General features: G+C 31.4%; 2 protein-coding genes across 11 annotated transcripts in view; one reads left to right on the forward strand and one right to left on the reverse strand.

Moving 5' to 3' along the window:
* Positions 1-15,156, forward strand: part of lap (phosphatidylinositol-binding clathrin assembly protein lap) — a 189,394-nt gene that overhangs the window by 111,103 nt on the left and 63,135 nt on the right. The gene's annotated exons all lie outside the window — the stretch shown is intronic.
* On the reverse strand, positions 9,749-11,056 carry LOC149417616 (uncharacterized). The gene has a single exon (XM_089640543.1). It carries the CDS (start codon positions 11,054-11,056, stop codon positions 10,160-10,162), a length of 897 nt encoding a protein of 298 aa, XP_089496669.1. The 3' UTR covers positions 9,749-10,159.

Here is a 15,156-nt window from a genome sequence, read left to right on the forward strand (position 1 = left end):
ATTACCATACATTCATATATGTTTATCAGTTATTTATTTTTTATTTATTTTTTTATTTATTTATTTATATATAATTTGTACATTTATTTATAACAATTACAGGTAATAAAGCCTAAGACGTTATAATTGTACCATTTATGCAGTGTATATGCAATGCCAAAAATCTCGCAAATGCGCTATAGGACACAAAAAATAAATCTAATTTCTTATCTACCGCATTCAAAAAGCACGTAGCTCTCCCCACAGGTGAGTTCATTAATAAATTAGTGCGGCTTGCTCTACTATATAGAAGATTGTGAAATTTAAGGCGAAGCTTAGTGCTAAATCACTATTTTAGATTAATCTTAATAACAAATTGGTTTACATTATGAATACAAAAAAATATGCTTGTGTAGAATTGTAATAAAAATTTGAATTACTTAATAAAAAATTTAAATGTAAACTACTAAAAAAAATATTTTTTAATAGTAATGTATGAAAACATAAAAGAAACAAGTATAAAAAATACAGTATTATAGCTAAGATTATCTGTGACAGTTTCCCTTGATTAACTTTTTTGCTTTCTTATAAAATTGTTTAAAAAATAAAGAAAAACCACTTTTGTGCTTGAAATCGAGCGTTTCTAGACTCCGTTTGTCAAGCGATTTTAATGGTTTTACCTAAATTCGTGACGATATAAGGCATACCAAGAATATACACATTTTTGGCTTGTAGCTTCCTATTAAAACACGTTTATTAGTAAGGCCGTAGATATTTATAAAACAATAAGATTTCGATATAAATTATCTTCTAGTGAGAATATAAATTGATTGAGGTGAGGGAAGTAGAGATACACAATTTATCAAAGCCTAGTCTTACTTTACATCTCATTGGAAATATGAGAACGGATCTCGCAGATATTGAACATAATATTATATCAATATAAAATAATGATCAGAACCGTTAAAACAGCTGATTGCTTACCGAGTATGAAGTTACCTATAGGAATATTATGTTTTATTTTTATGGCTACTTTATCTTCTTAAGAAATGCGCATTCTAATAATCCCGTTATCTCATAAAAATAATTGGTAATGCATGCATACCACAGACATAGGAATTAATAGACGAGAAGATAATGGTGAGGGGTAAAATCAACTGTTGAAGAACGAAGGGCGTAAGGCTGACTGTGATTCGTCAATAAATCAATCTGACAGTAAATAGGCATCTCGCATTATAATATCACCATTTACTTCTTAAAAGTAAAATCTGCTTTTGAATGAATAGACATTTTTACATGGGAGCGCAAATTACTCGCCACGTTATGAACAAATATTCGGCAAAAAAAATCGGTTCTATTTTCATAGTCGAATATTTCGTTCAAGTATTTAGTTAAGACACTTTTATAAATGTTCATAATTTACTTCCCAGCAACCAACCAGCTTTGTGTTTTGCGTCCAGACGTTTCTCGATGTGATAGTATATGTTTCTAAAACTGATCTATATTATACGATGTGAATATGCTTAAAATAAAGTAAAATAATGCTTATATATGGAATGTAATACGAAAATTGGGTTTATTCTCTTTTTCACATCTATTTTTAAAAGTTTTCATAGTACAAGTCAACATTTTGCCGTGTTATTTCGTAAAATGAACCGATGATGCCTCGACCATAGTTCGCACAAGAATGATGACGTCACGTTTTCAAATTTCACTTGAAGCCATACGCGAGCCCAGCCGGCTCCAATGGAACCGGTATGGGGAGTGGGGATAATACGCTTTTAATCACTTAGGGCAGGTCTACTAATATTCATATGTCTATGATGCATACACATAACCAGAAAATATCATCTATCTATTCTATAACTTTAAATAGTATAAAACAAAGTAGCGAGCCGCGTCTGTCTGTTTGTGCGTTAAGTTCCTCTAAACCACGCAACGGATTTTGATAAGGTTTTCATTATAATTTAGAGAATTTCTTTCGGAAGGCCATTATGTGTGCATATTATATTTATATACAGGGTGTATCGGAACGTACCCGACAAACTTTAACCAGCTATTCCTTAGCATATTTGGAGTAAAAAATCTTATGTGCACTTTGCTGTCCGGTAACGTTTTTTTTAATAAAAAAATTATTATTCATATTTTCACCACATGTCACCACTGTTTTATCCTTTGTCAAAGTTTGAAAACCCATCTGGCAAATATTTTATTCGAATTCCGTTGAATAATGCACGTGTGTACCTATATTGGCGCACTTCTACAATCACAACGAAGTGGCACGGCACCATTCGTCGCATTTTTAACTATTATTATTTAGTGTGTGCGAAAGAGCGAAGACGCTTTTTGACATACTTGCTTATAACAGCTGTTATAAGCAAGTATGTCAAAAAACACGAAACGCAATGCCAATGACAGTGATGTAGTGTGGAAATTTTAATTTTTTTTGTTTTTAATTGAAAAAAAAATGCTACCGGACAGCAAAGTGCCCATAACATTTTTTACTCCAAATATGCTAAGGAATAGCTGGTTAAAGTTTGTCGGGTTAGTGCCGATACACCCTGTATGTATATTAGAAAAAAAAATTGTAATTTTTTTTTTTTTTTTTTATTTTTTTTTATTTTTTTTTTTTTTTAGTTTTTTTTATTAGTAAAAAAAAGATACACGAATTACATAATATAACAATTACATAATATAATTACACAATATAGTAGGTTATTAATTACATAATATAAGTATTCGATGTAATCAAGTCAAATTGTTACCGCTGGCTAAACCTTATGAGATACATCAAAATAATGTACTACGGAATTGTATATCTTGAAAAGGCCGCGACGGTGTTTGTCTATCTCAAAAGAATAACCTTCAGTAACGCCGGGTACACGCCAGTTAGTTGTGTATAAAGAAGAGCGTCTGTGGGTTTTTGTTTTTTATACAAATCTACGGTTTTATTTCGAGATTGATTAGATTTTGCACACTTGACTTTCGTAACAAGAGAATGGTCACCGTGTAAATATGATTTAGAAAAACTACCCCATCCCCTTTTCCCAAACCCTTAAAGCAAAAAAAATGATAGTCCTTGATAAAACTTTGCACACTTGACGTTCAAAATAATCTAATTACATCTGATTTCGAAAAACACTGCTTAAATCCCGAGCAACACCGGGGACTTCAGTTAGTATTATAATAATTAAGAAGATGGATGCCTCTATCGGAAATAATATAAAACTGTATTAATGATTTTTTTAAATAAGTATGTAAAATAGAAATAATAACGGATTGGAATAAAGGGGTGATGTATTGTATTATTTGGTAAACACATCCATCCGGCAAACAAAAATCAGGATTCAATTCCCAGTGGTACCTAAAAGTATTATTAATAATGTTTATTGGAAAACTAGCTGATGTGTAGCCGGCTTTCCTCGGGAACTTATAAATGGTTTTCTCATAAGGTTTAAGCCAGCACTTGAAAATATTTTTATTACGACTTGGAAAAAAAACATCGACTTTTTTCTACTTTCTATAAATACAATAGTTTAGAAGAACTAAGAGCACAAACAGACAGAAGCGGATAGTGACTTTGTTTTATAATATTTAGAGATATCGCCTACACGTGTACTACATATAAACCTGAATATAAAGTCCATTTTAAGATGAAACTGAATAGATTTTCCAATACTTCAAAGAAAGGTCGATTGATTTAATTATGTTGATTTCGCGAATAGATACGTCTTCGAATAATTTTAATTGTGTTTTAAGCGTTGCATTGTTAATTTATTGATGTAGGTTGTCATGCCGCCAATATTCATGTGATATATTCAAAAATAATAATAGACGTGTTCTTTACTCAATGAGACAGACTTATCCTATGTCTATCATTGAAGCAAATTATGAGTATATTTCTGGAAGAAGTTATAACTTGTTTGATGTATTGACTAATTAAGGCGATGCCCTACGTTGTAATGCAAAATCATGTGTTTTTGGTTTGAAAATTTGGTCGTCTAGATATGTTTCAGATGCTTTAAATAAATACCGCGAGTATAATACATCTTGGCCTTTTAAATAATCGAGTATTTTTTACACAAGTCTTTTTATAAGCCCAGAAAAAAATAATTTATATGGCCTATGAAAACTGCTTTAAAGTTAAAAATTTCCTACTTACGAACCCATTTTCGGTTATGGTTGTATTGTATAATGTGGAAAATTGAGTTATTTATAAAATGATCGGAAAACATTTAAACATTTATGCCTGAACATCCACAAAATAAAATTAAATGCACTTTTTGACCATGTTTTTTTCTTGCCTTAATCAAAACAGCTGGATGGTGTTAAGCGGGAATTTAAGCCTTATCGCCATCTACTTAAGGAGTGTTATTGATGGCGGCTCGATTCAAAATATTACACGATGTAGTGCATCGCCTTAAGCTTTCGTATCTACTGTTATTTCCCGATATAAGAATAACGGAAACTCTTCGTGTAATAATTGAGAAGATGCCGCGCCCCGGTGTGTCCCTTTTTCGTGTCTTTGTGATATTATATTAAAACTAGACTAAAAAAAATATAGTGTAAAACGCCCATTAGTAATTATTTATTTTCATTATATATATGTCAAACTACAAAGAGATTGCTTTATACGAACATGTTGTTAGGATAGCTTGGTGTTTATTATGTGAGGTTATAATATGTATAAGGGTGGGTGTTCATTCTACTGCAATAGTTAATCAAGAAAACTTATTAATCCCAAAAGCAAACAAAACTATATTTCAAAAAGGACTACACTACATGGCCATTAAAGTATATAACAACTTTCCACGTAGCATCAAACAAATAACCGACATACTCAAATTTATATCATCAAAAAAAAATATTTCTTTTAAATAAATGTCACTACACTTTGAATGAATACCTTAGATAAATTAAATACCTCTGTTTTTATTTTTATTTTATATTAACATTAATTTGTTAACATGAAATTGTTGGGTTATGTAATATAACGTGTATTTGTTGGGTTAGCTGGAAGAAATAGGATGTAACCTATAAGCTTTACCCTTCGTACTCTGTATTTTTGTGTAATAAATGTATTTGAATTTTTGAATTTTCAATCAATGGATAAAGTACAAATGCATTTTTTTAAAGCTATTCAGCTTCGACACGTGCGTCACTGGCAGTCTTCTGACGTTGCAGATTGCACTGGTAAATAAATCAATTATTATTGCAATTTTGAGTCGCGGGTTTTATTACTAGAGTTCCAATTGTAATCGACCAATCAACTTTGCGCACGGGCTGGCGATATTACGGCTTTATTGTTGTTGGGTTGTTATTATTTTTATTGGAATCTGCGTCACGAACATGGAGCAAAGAATATTCCGTCACGAACTAGAACATTTCCTCTGGAATAGTAAAAACCATAGTGAAGCTTTGCTTTCAAGCTGTGTTGCTCTGCTATTTCGAGAGTGGAAGATAATTTCGGTATCGACCTCATGAAAGAACACCTGAATACAACGTTGCTTGATATCGATTTAGACATGTTTATTGTATAGCGAGGTACTTTTACTAATCTCCTTCCCTTCCGTACTTCCTTCAGCCGCACAAAATACCCAATTGGGGACGTCATAGTCTCACTGGTTCTGGGCAGCTGGGATTTTGGTGCAGTATTCACACGAATTAAATACAGTGAAACCTCTATTTTTTTTTTTTTTTTTTTGGAATTATTTTTTATTTTTAATAATAAGTTTACATGGTACATAATTCATTTTACATCTTGGGTTTTTTTACTACTCTTCCATTGAAAGCATTTGCTTGTGTATGGAAGGGGAGTGTACATAAATGTTGTTGTTAGTTAGTACTTAGATAATTCATTGTACATAAATGTATGTTTGCTGTAGTATTTTTTTTTTGATAGTAGTGAAGGATAATATATTAATATAATAAATTTTAATAAAGAAAGAAAGTTATGGAAAACTAAGGATATTTGTGAGATTAATTAAGTGACAGTAGTTTTTTTTTTCAGAATATTTTTAAAGTGTCTCTTGACAGAGAGCAGTATTTGGGTTTTATCATTAATGCTTCTGATTTCTTCTGGTAGACGATTGAAAAAAGTTCTTCCCTGGTAAGTATAATGATGCTGTGCAAAAGACGTATTTAGTTTTGGGCATAGAAAAACATGTCTAAGTCGCGTTCTGTTTTCATTTAAAAATTGATATTTATCTTTTTCTTTTATAATTTGGATTAATGAGTTTTTAATATATAGGTCTTTAAATGTAGGTACTTGAAATTCTTCAAACAGGCGTTCTGTTGGGTAGTCAAAGGATTTTTTTAATATAATTTTAATAATTGTTCTTTGTATAATTTCAATTGGAAGAAGGTTACATTTATACGCGGATCCCCAACTAATAATAGCGTATTGTAAAGTGGATTGAACTAAGGCATAGTAAATTAAATATAGATTTTTTATCGACAGAAAGTTTCTAATTCTTAAAAATATATATATTAATTTTCTAATTTTTTTTACTACTTGACATATTTGTTCCTTCCATTTCAGATTTTTATCAATAATTACTCCTAGATATTTAATTTCATTTGTTGTTTTTAGTACTGTACAGTTTGATTTGCAATAGTTTTGGCTGTGAATTTTAGTATTATTATGTATGACAATGTTAAAATTTTTAGGAGTATCATTTGTATGGATTGCAAATGGAATTACAAATGTCTTTTCATTATTAAGTGACAGTAAATTGGTGTCGAAAAAATTCTTGAGCGTGTTGATGTCTTCTGTGGCCTTTAATTCTACTTTTTCCCAAGTCTTATCACTTATTATTAATACTGTATCATCGGCGTATGACGTGATTTGACCATGTAAAGGTTGAACAAAAATATCGTTTACATATATAGTAAATAGAATTGGTCCAAGCACTGTACCTTGGGGGATTCCAAAGCTTGTAATCTCTTTATCACTTTTAACACGATTGATTTTTACCACTTGAGGACGGTTTTTTAAGTAGTCGGTGATCCATTTAATCACGTTGCCTTTTATGCCGATATTATTCAATTTTTTTAATAGCATCTCATGGGATATGCTATCGAATGCCTTTCTAAGGTCAATAAATATACCCGCACATTTTTTACCTTTATCTAATGATTCGTGAATGTATGAAGTTACGTTAGCAATAGCATCTTGTGTGCTGAGTGATTTTATAAAGCCAAACTGGTTTTTGTGTAATATTTTATTATTATCTAGAAAATTTACCAATTGTTTTTTTACTATTTTTTCAAAGATCTTTCCTATATTAGAAATTAGACATATTGGGCGATAGTTCGTTGCTTGATGTGGATCTCCAGATTTGTAAATAGGTGAGATTATTGTGGTTTTGTAGTTCATTGGAAAAATTCCATTTGTTAAACTTAAGTTTATTAAATGAGTGATAGGTTTTATTATGTGAGGTTTCATAGTTTTTAACATGTGTGTCGTAATAGAATCAAAACCGGGAGACGAACCTCCTTTCATATTTTCTATTATTTTCGAGATTTCACATTCTGTTGTTGTTTCAAACATTGAAAGTATATTATGTTTCTGTATATTTTTATTTTTATGGTTTTCTTGGTTTGAAGGCTTATGGATATTTTTCGCAAGATTTTTCCCAACATTTGCAAAGAAGGAATTAAGTATGTTTGCACATTGTTTAGGCTGTATATTGGCATCTATAATTTTTTTATCATGTTCAATGTACTTAATGTTTTGTGTTTTTTTTGTATTTTCTATGGCGAAATTAACAGTTTTCCACATTTGTTTATGGTTATTTTCTGAAGATAATATTTTATTTTTAAAATACTCTTCCTTACTTTTTTTAATATAAGATGTTAATTTATTTTTATATTTTTTATAGAAAATATATGCTTTTTCATCTTAGGGATTTTTTAAAGTTATTTTGTAAAGTTTTTCTTTATTTCTGATAGATATAATAAGCCCTTTGGTAATCCAAGGCTTTAAACGTCTTAATTTTGATTTTATGTGTGTTGTTATCTCAGTTGTCGAATTTTTAATGTGTTGTGACATAATATTTTCGAAGTTAGTTGAACAAATTTCAGTATCATCACTGTTTAAAACATTATTCCAACCCTCCTTTTTTAATTTTTCAGAGAGAATAGTCATATCTATTGTTGATTTTTTGGTTATTAAATTATGTTTTTTATGTTTAATATTATTATTATACAGAAGTAAGCATGAGTGATGATCAGTTATGTTAGTTTTCCAAACAATTGATTTTATTTTGTGAAGATCTTTAATGTTTACATTTGTCCAAATGTGGTCTAAACAAGATGGAGTATGTTCTTTTATTTCCCTAGTATTTTTATTTATGCAAGATATAAAATTTTGTTCAGTCATACAATTGATGTATTCATTTTTGTTATTATTTTCTATTTTTTCATTAATATTAACGTTAAAATCTCCTACGACGAAGCAAAGTTTATTTTTTAATTTTAATAATATGTATTTGAGGTCATTAATAAATGTAATAATATTCGAGCCATGCGTTCTATAGATAGCTATTAGATGGTATGGGTCATTCCGCCGTTTCGTTCAAATTTGCCTGTTTCCGCGGATTTTTTTTTTTTTGCCTTTTTACTATATATTTTTATAGAAATGGGTTCCCGTACCTATCAGATGTATAAAAGTGAAAAGGGCACCTTTGTGCGACACTTGGATTCGAAGAAAATGGATGGAAGGTAATAAAGGTGTGGATGGTAATGAAAAACTGTTGGATGGTAATTTAAAAATTTGGATGGTAATGAAGTTTGGTAATGAAATATTAATAGATGGTAGTGAACATGTTTAAGGTTCTTAAAATGTCTGTGAATAATGAAATTTGAATAGAAATTGAATAATAAAATAGATTTCAAATCATGCTAAGTATCATTTGACGTGGTGAGCGGATTAGGAAAAATAAGAAAAACCTATTATAGTGAAAAACTAAATGCTTTATTCAGACTTTTGAACATTGGAGACAAGAAATACATTTTTTCATACGTAATCAGTTCTGCTTACTTATGCTTTTGCAATATCTGTATGAATTGTTAAAAAATAATGGAAAAAAATATCAAAATACAAATTAAGAAAAGGCAGCTGGAACATCAAACCCAACACAACTAAAATTTTCCTATTATACTACTTACCCAGAAATTATAAGGAATAGTCAAATTCTTTATAATTACGTTTTATAAGTAGGTTTGTACACAAGAAATACAAAATTTTCACATTCCTAAGCAAACATTGTAATATTTGAAAAATAGAAATAATAAAAATAATAATTAAAAATAAGAAAAAATCAGAAGTCAATTGAAATGCAGTTTAAAATAAAATCAGAGATACTTAAAACAAACACAACATATGTAACTAATAAGTACAAGATAAAGGTCTTACATCTAAATAGGAACATAATATTTAAGGAACTTGAGATCATTCTTGTGAAAGTTTTTGCTGGAAAACTATTTCAAATCAAAGTTCGGCAAATTTTTGAAAGTGAATTGTCCTCTTTCATTCTCATCTGGATCTTGCAAGCGCTGAAGAATTTGTGATTCCAAAATGAAATCGTCGTCACTAATTGTTGGCCAGACAAATTTTTTGGAATTCCCTTGAGCTTTTTTCAAAAAAATTACTTTGTACTCTAGTGTGTACTCATGTTTTCCAATAATTTTCCCAATGAAATGATGTGTCGTGTTAGTTATTTTATATTGAACCATTATCCAGTCATCTAAGTAGTATTTGAATGGCGCCTCCTTATCCTCTTTGTTGGTTTCCTCGTCAATGTCCATGTGTGGGAGTTCCACAGTTTTGGGGGACTGCTGTTTTGATTCATCGAAATCAGGATATTCTACTCTTAGGGATCGGATGAACTTCTCGAACTCACATTGATCGAAAGGATTGAATTTTTGCGTACTATTTTTATAAAGGGAATAATGCTGATAGTCGAACGGGACGTTTGAGAGTATTTTCACTTTACATTTCTTTTCTATAGTTTTAGCAGGCTCTGGCGTTGAAGCAATAGTATCGTCCAAAAACATGGAGCCGTCGAATTCGCTCAATAGCATATTGTCATCAATATTATTGAAAATAGTAGGCGAGTCAATTTGTAGACTTTAGTTTTCAATATTCATGTCAACTGTGACATCTATACAGGCTTCGTCATTTTCTACATTCAGTAGGTACTCCCAGATGTTTGCAATGCTTACATAACAGATTGCTGTGTTGGCAACTGAAACAGCTGAGGCTTCTTAAAACAACACTGTATGGCAACGACGAAGACCAAATCACCTGATGTACTTTGATTGTTCCTTTAAATCCGGGAAGTTTTTCTGGAAATTTATTCCGATATATTTCGTCTTCTGCAATGACAGTCAATTCGACGTTTTGAACATTTTGACGGACAACTTCAGCAAACTCTTCAAAGGAACCGATGTCTCCGCCAAATTTCACGTAGTTGTCTGCAGATCTCTTCACAACCGCTCCGATGCCATCTGGGGCCCCCTTACCATGTCTCGCCTCTTGGTAGTTCCATGTGACCCTCTCGATATTAGGAACTTGATCTATTAACTTCGTTATCATATAGAAAATGTAGCGGTTCCTATATTGACTAGATGGCGAATCAGATAAGAAGTGAATCGTTGCAAGCGATGGAACCAAATCCTGCGCCATATTTTGAACAGGTACTAGATGTGCCCATATAGCTGAAGCATCATGATTGAGGCACCGACTCATCGTGCAAATTGATTTGGTTGAAGGAAGACCCGTCTGGCTGTCTACATAGTAAAGTACTCTTGTATGAAGAGAGACTTGTCCTCGGCTGCCACCAAAATGAAAGGACTGAATTTCTTCATGGTATTTCAACCAATAGTTCTCGCTAAAATCAACATGTATGAGAACCTCCGTGTCTGTCAGATTATCTTTCAATTCTCTGATAGTGGAGTACTGCATTACGATGTTTAGTGTGTGTTTTAAGAAAACATCCATGGTGGCATCTAACTTTTCGATTATTTTACGAGGGTTGTCCTCGAGCTTCTTTTTAGTTGTTATGGTTTTCATTTTCTGGATTCCATCCTTTCCCCTGTAGGTTTGTTTTTCTATTGTCCACTCATAGTAGTTAATGTTTGTGCTGTTATTAAATTCTCCGTAATTATATCATTGAATAAAAAAATCGATTTTCACATAAAAATTCGCAGGGTAAATTTTAACAGATTGTTTTTCCATATCAGTAAATAGATAAAACGAAAATATGTATTTCACCAAAACTGAAATTGTCCGACGCTAGAACGCAAGAAACTGCTTTTATTGATAATATTAACTTTTATGAACCCCCAAACATGGTCCCAGATGCACGTAAAAATAACCCTTACAAATTTATCACTACCCTCCACACCTCTAAATTACCATCCGGCAAAAAATTTTACGATACGGAAGGTAATGAGACGGAGGGTAATGAGGTTTTGACAATCTTTCCTTAATAACTCGCTTAATAATGACATTACAAATCTTTATGTTTCAATAAAAAATAGTCCGACTAATTATAGTTTATAGGTTCATGATTCGAATTTTTAAAACATGTACTTACTTTAAAAAATGCTGGAAGGTAATGATGCCTGGTCGGTGACAAAGTCGTTTTCGAGCACGGGGATCGCAGATATTTCTTTATTCAGCGACGCACGTCCTCCCCCGTCCAGATATAGCGGTACACTGATTAGTAACGGAGGCGCGGGGTGGGGTACAGCTGACGAACAGTGACAAACACGGTCACAATTTTAATTACCGCTTTGGCGGAAGACGACAGCGATTTTTTCTGGACAAAAACAAAATCTCAATTCTTTCTATGATACAGTAACTTTAAAAATAAATTAAACACCAATAAATATGCAAAATTAGTTGTACATTCAGGTCGATTAATGAATGTAGTGATTTTACTAGTGTAAAATGTTCTTATTTATTGATCAATTTACCGGTTCCTCATTTACACGGGGAAGGTAATGAGATTTTAGCATGTTTTTTGTATTCCATAAAGTTATTAAGTAACAAATGCCTAATCCGGTAAATACTACTTTTTCCTTTTTTAAATAACTACATTTTCCAATAAAACTTTCTTGAAAAACATTATTTTTCATATGACTTTTTTGCAAGAACATGCGATTTGAACGAAACGGCGGAATGACCCGTATATTGATTTGCCGAGTTTGAAATGTACTTCGATGCAGTTTACTAAGTGTATTGGATGTTCTATTATGTTAACAATACTAAATTTATTGCTTGCAAATATTATTATTCCCGAATTTTTATTGATGTCTAATTTGGTAGAAATATAGTTGTACTCAGGTAAGTGATAAGACGGTGACTCATCGTTTGTAAATGTTTCGGATAACACTATAAAGTCCGGTTTTTTAATTAAATTATTTATTTTTAAAATTAATTCATCTAAATTTTTTTGAGCGCTACGGATGTTTATGTGCATAATAATTATATCATTGATGTTTTTAGAAATAATTTTGTTACACGAATCGGTACTTATACATTCATATTCTTGAATTTTAATATTTAACTCTAATTCGTTATTTGAGAAATCATCCATTTAATGCATTTTCGGTTGTATTTTACAAAATTATTTATAAGATTTTTATTCAATGTCGTAGTTAATTCTTTCTTTGGCTAATTTAAGCATGTAAGATCGGAACTTACATGTTTCGCTGTTTGTTCGGTGGTCTACTTCATTCATTTTACTGTTCAAGGAGTTTATTTCTTTCTTCTTGTTAGCTGAGTTGCAGTTAGCGCATTTGGGTGGCAGTTCCAGGGATTTACACTCGGAGATGGGATGATCTTCTGAACAGTGCTTGCATGTTGGTTTATTCATTCTATTGTAGCATTTTTGTGCTGTGTGTCCAAATCTTTGACAGTGGAAACATTGGGTAAGAGGACTGCAGTCTTCTACATAGATTCTCATGAATCCTAGATGAATTTTTTTTTTATTAATAAGATGTAGTCTCATTTCGGGATTTGTTTGTAGTATTAAGTTTTTGCTGTTAGTTTTTTTGTTTGTAATGATGGCCTTAACTTGTAATATTTCTTTGTCTTGGTATTTTTCACATATCATTTTGATGTCGTTGTTTTGTTCAATGATGTCTTCTAAGAATTCTTTTTCGGTATAGTCTTTGTCAAGACCTTTGAATATTACGCATGGATCCGTTTTCAGAAGTACCTCCGCTATTATGGTTTTGTCGACTTCATTTATCTTATCTTTTAATTTTTTTGCGTCTTCTTTTTCTGGGCATGTTATTATAAGGTTTTTTTTTGTTTTTTTAATTTCGCATACTCGAATTCCCAACTGTGAAATTTTAATCTTTTGTATTTTCTCTTTTATTTTTTCAGTGTCTTCTTCTTTTAAGCTTTTAATTATTATAGGAAATCGTTTTTCTTGCGTTTGTGGTATTAAGTTTTTTACTGCAGAAGAGTATGAAAATGGGTATTTTTGTGCTTGGTTTTTTTCTTGAATATCACACTTTTCTTGTAATTTAGCTAATTCTATTGCCATGTGCGATATCATTTCCATGATGTTATTTATTTCTTTCATCATTTTTGATTTGGTTTCTTTGGTAAGTTTATTTTCTTCTATGATTGTATGTAGGTCACTTATGTTTTGTTTCGCCTTTGTTATGAAGGCATGCGGATCAACCGCTTCCTCCATTTTTCCAGGTTAAAAATATATTTTCCGTAAATTTATGTATTTATATAATTTGTCTTGGATTGAAGGTGTTATTTTATTTATTTACCGCTTACGGCGCTCACTCGCGTCCAACACCGTTGGAGGTTTGGGCGACACTGATCTATCACTGATCTATCACTATACACACTATCTATTGGTTTTAAAGGGACCTATCGAAAAAAACGATGAATGCGGGAAAACAATGACAAAACACTAGGAGATACGATCCAGTAAAGATACCGTCCTCCCAATCTGCATAACCGTTGGTAGATTAAAATTATAAGAAGAAATTAGTTTTAGATGTAAATAAATGTATTTATTTAAAAAAATACAAAGCTAAACAGAAGAAAATTTTTTTTAAAGTTTATTGCATTGTAAATACATAATCTTTCATCGACATTTGTTTTTTTACTGTTTTATTTCCGCAAGTCAACAGTATATTTTCGGCTTTGCAAATGATATTCTTTTCGGCATCAGTTATTATTCGGCGTAGAAGAAAGTTTTCAATCTTTCAAAGAGTATGCATGGTTCTGAAAATGAAGGTACAGGCAGCGGCTCCTCTTCATCAATATCGACCTCTTTTGTTGTCTCCGTCAATCTTGCGTCACACAAGCTTTCGATAGTTTCTATCCCACAAGTTGGAATATTGTCATCGAAAGTAACAAAATTGTTAAAATTTGTCAAATTTGGTACCAAGAGATAAGAATTTTCTCCAGTTCGCTAAACTTTAATTCTTTACTGGTTTTTCTAGTTTTCGAAGATTTTCCGCACTTTTGAATTTGCTCCCGAATTTCTTTTTTTTTTCAACAAAATAGAATTTAACGTGGATGCCGCGATTCCTAAACGCTTGGCTATATCGACGCTTTTTCAGCGGGGTTTTTTTCCACCTCTTCGATAATTTTCAATCTTTCTTGAAGAGTACGTACTTTTTTCATCAAACGGCTCATTTCGAAGATAGTTTAAAAGCTCAAAAAGGATAACTGCAAACACTCCACTAAGTTCGGGTATCTAGCGACAACTGACGACAACTAGCGACTGATGGCGGCGACAAACTGTTATTCTTTCTCTTTCTCTCTCACAATTTTCGCGCATCGTAACAAGTGTTGTCTGGCGCCGTTTAAACATAGACAAAATATATCAAATACGCAACGTAATTCCTACGATGAATGCGGGAAAATGGTGGACGTAGAAACGATCGATGCGATCTATTTTTGTATAAAATGAATTGGGACTAGAAGAAATAAATGATACATCCGGGAAAACGATTATTTGAGGAACGATAGATAGAGGTTTCACTGTATATCTAAATATTAATTATAAAATATTATAAACGACATAATATTTTAAAACAAAAATTTTAAGATTGTTTAAGGAGTATTAAAATATATTTACTGTTTTAAAAATTTCATTTAATATCACCATTCCTCTCGCCATGTTATTC

Source organism: Hesperophylax consimilis, chromosome 15 (genome assembly GCF_061612785.1).
Source record: "Hesperophylax consimilis isolate HC1 chromosome 15, BYU_Hcon_1.0, whole genome shotgun sequence".
Taxonomy (NCBI): Eukaryota; Metazoa; Arthropoda; class Insecta; order Trichoptera; family Limnephilidae; genus Hesperophylax; species Hesperophylax consimilis.

What these genes read in the sequence shown, in the direction of transcription:
- LOC149417616 (XM_089640543.1), bottom strand. Translation starts at nt 11,056, where the DNA reads ATGAAAACCATAACAACTAAAAAGAAGCTCGAGGACAACCCTCGTAAA.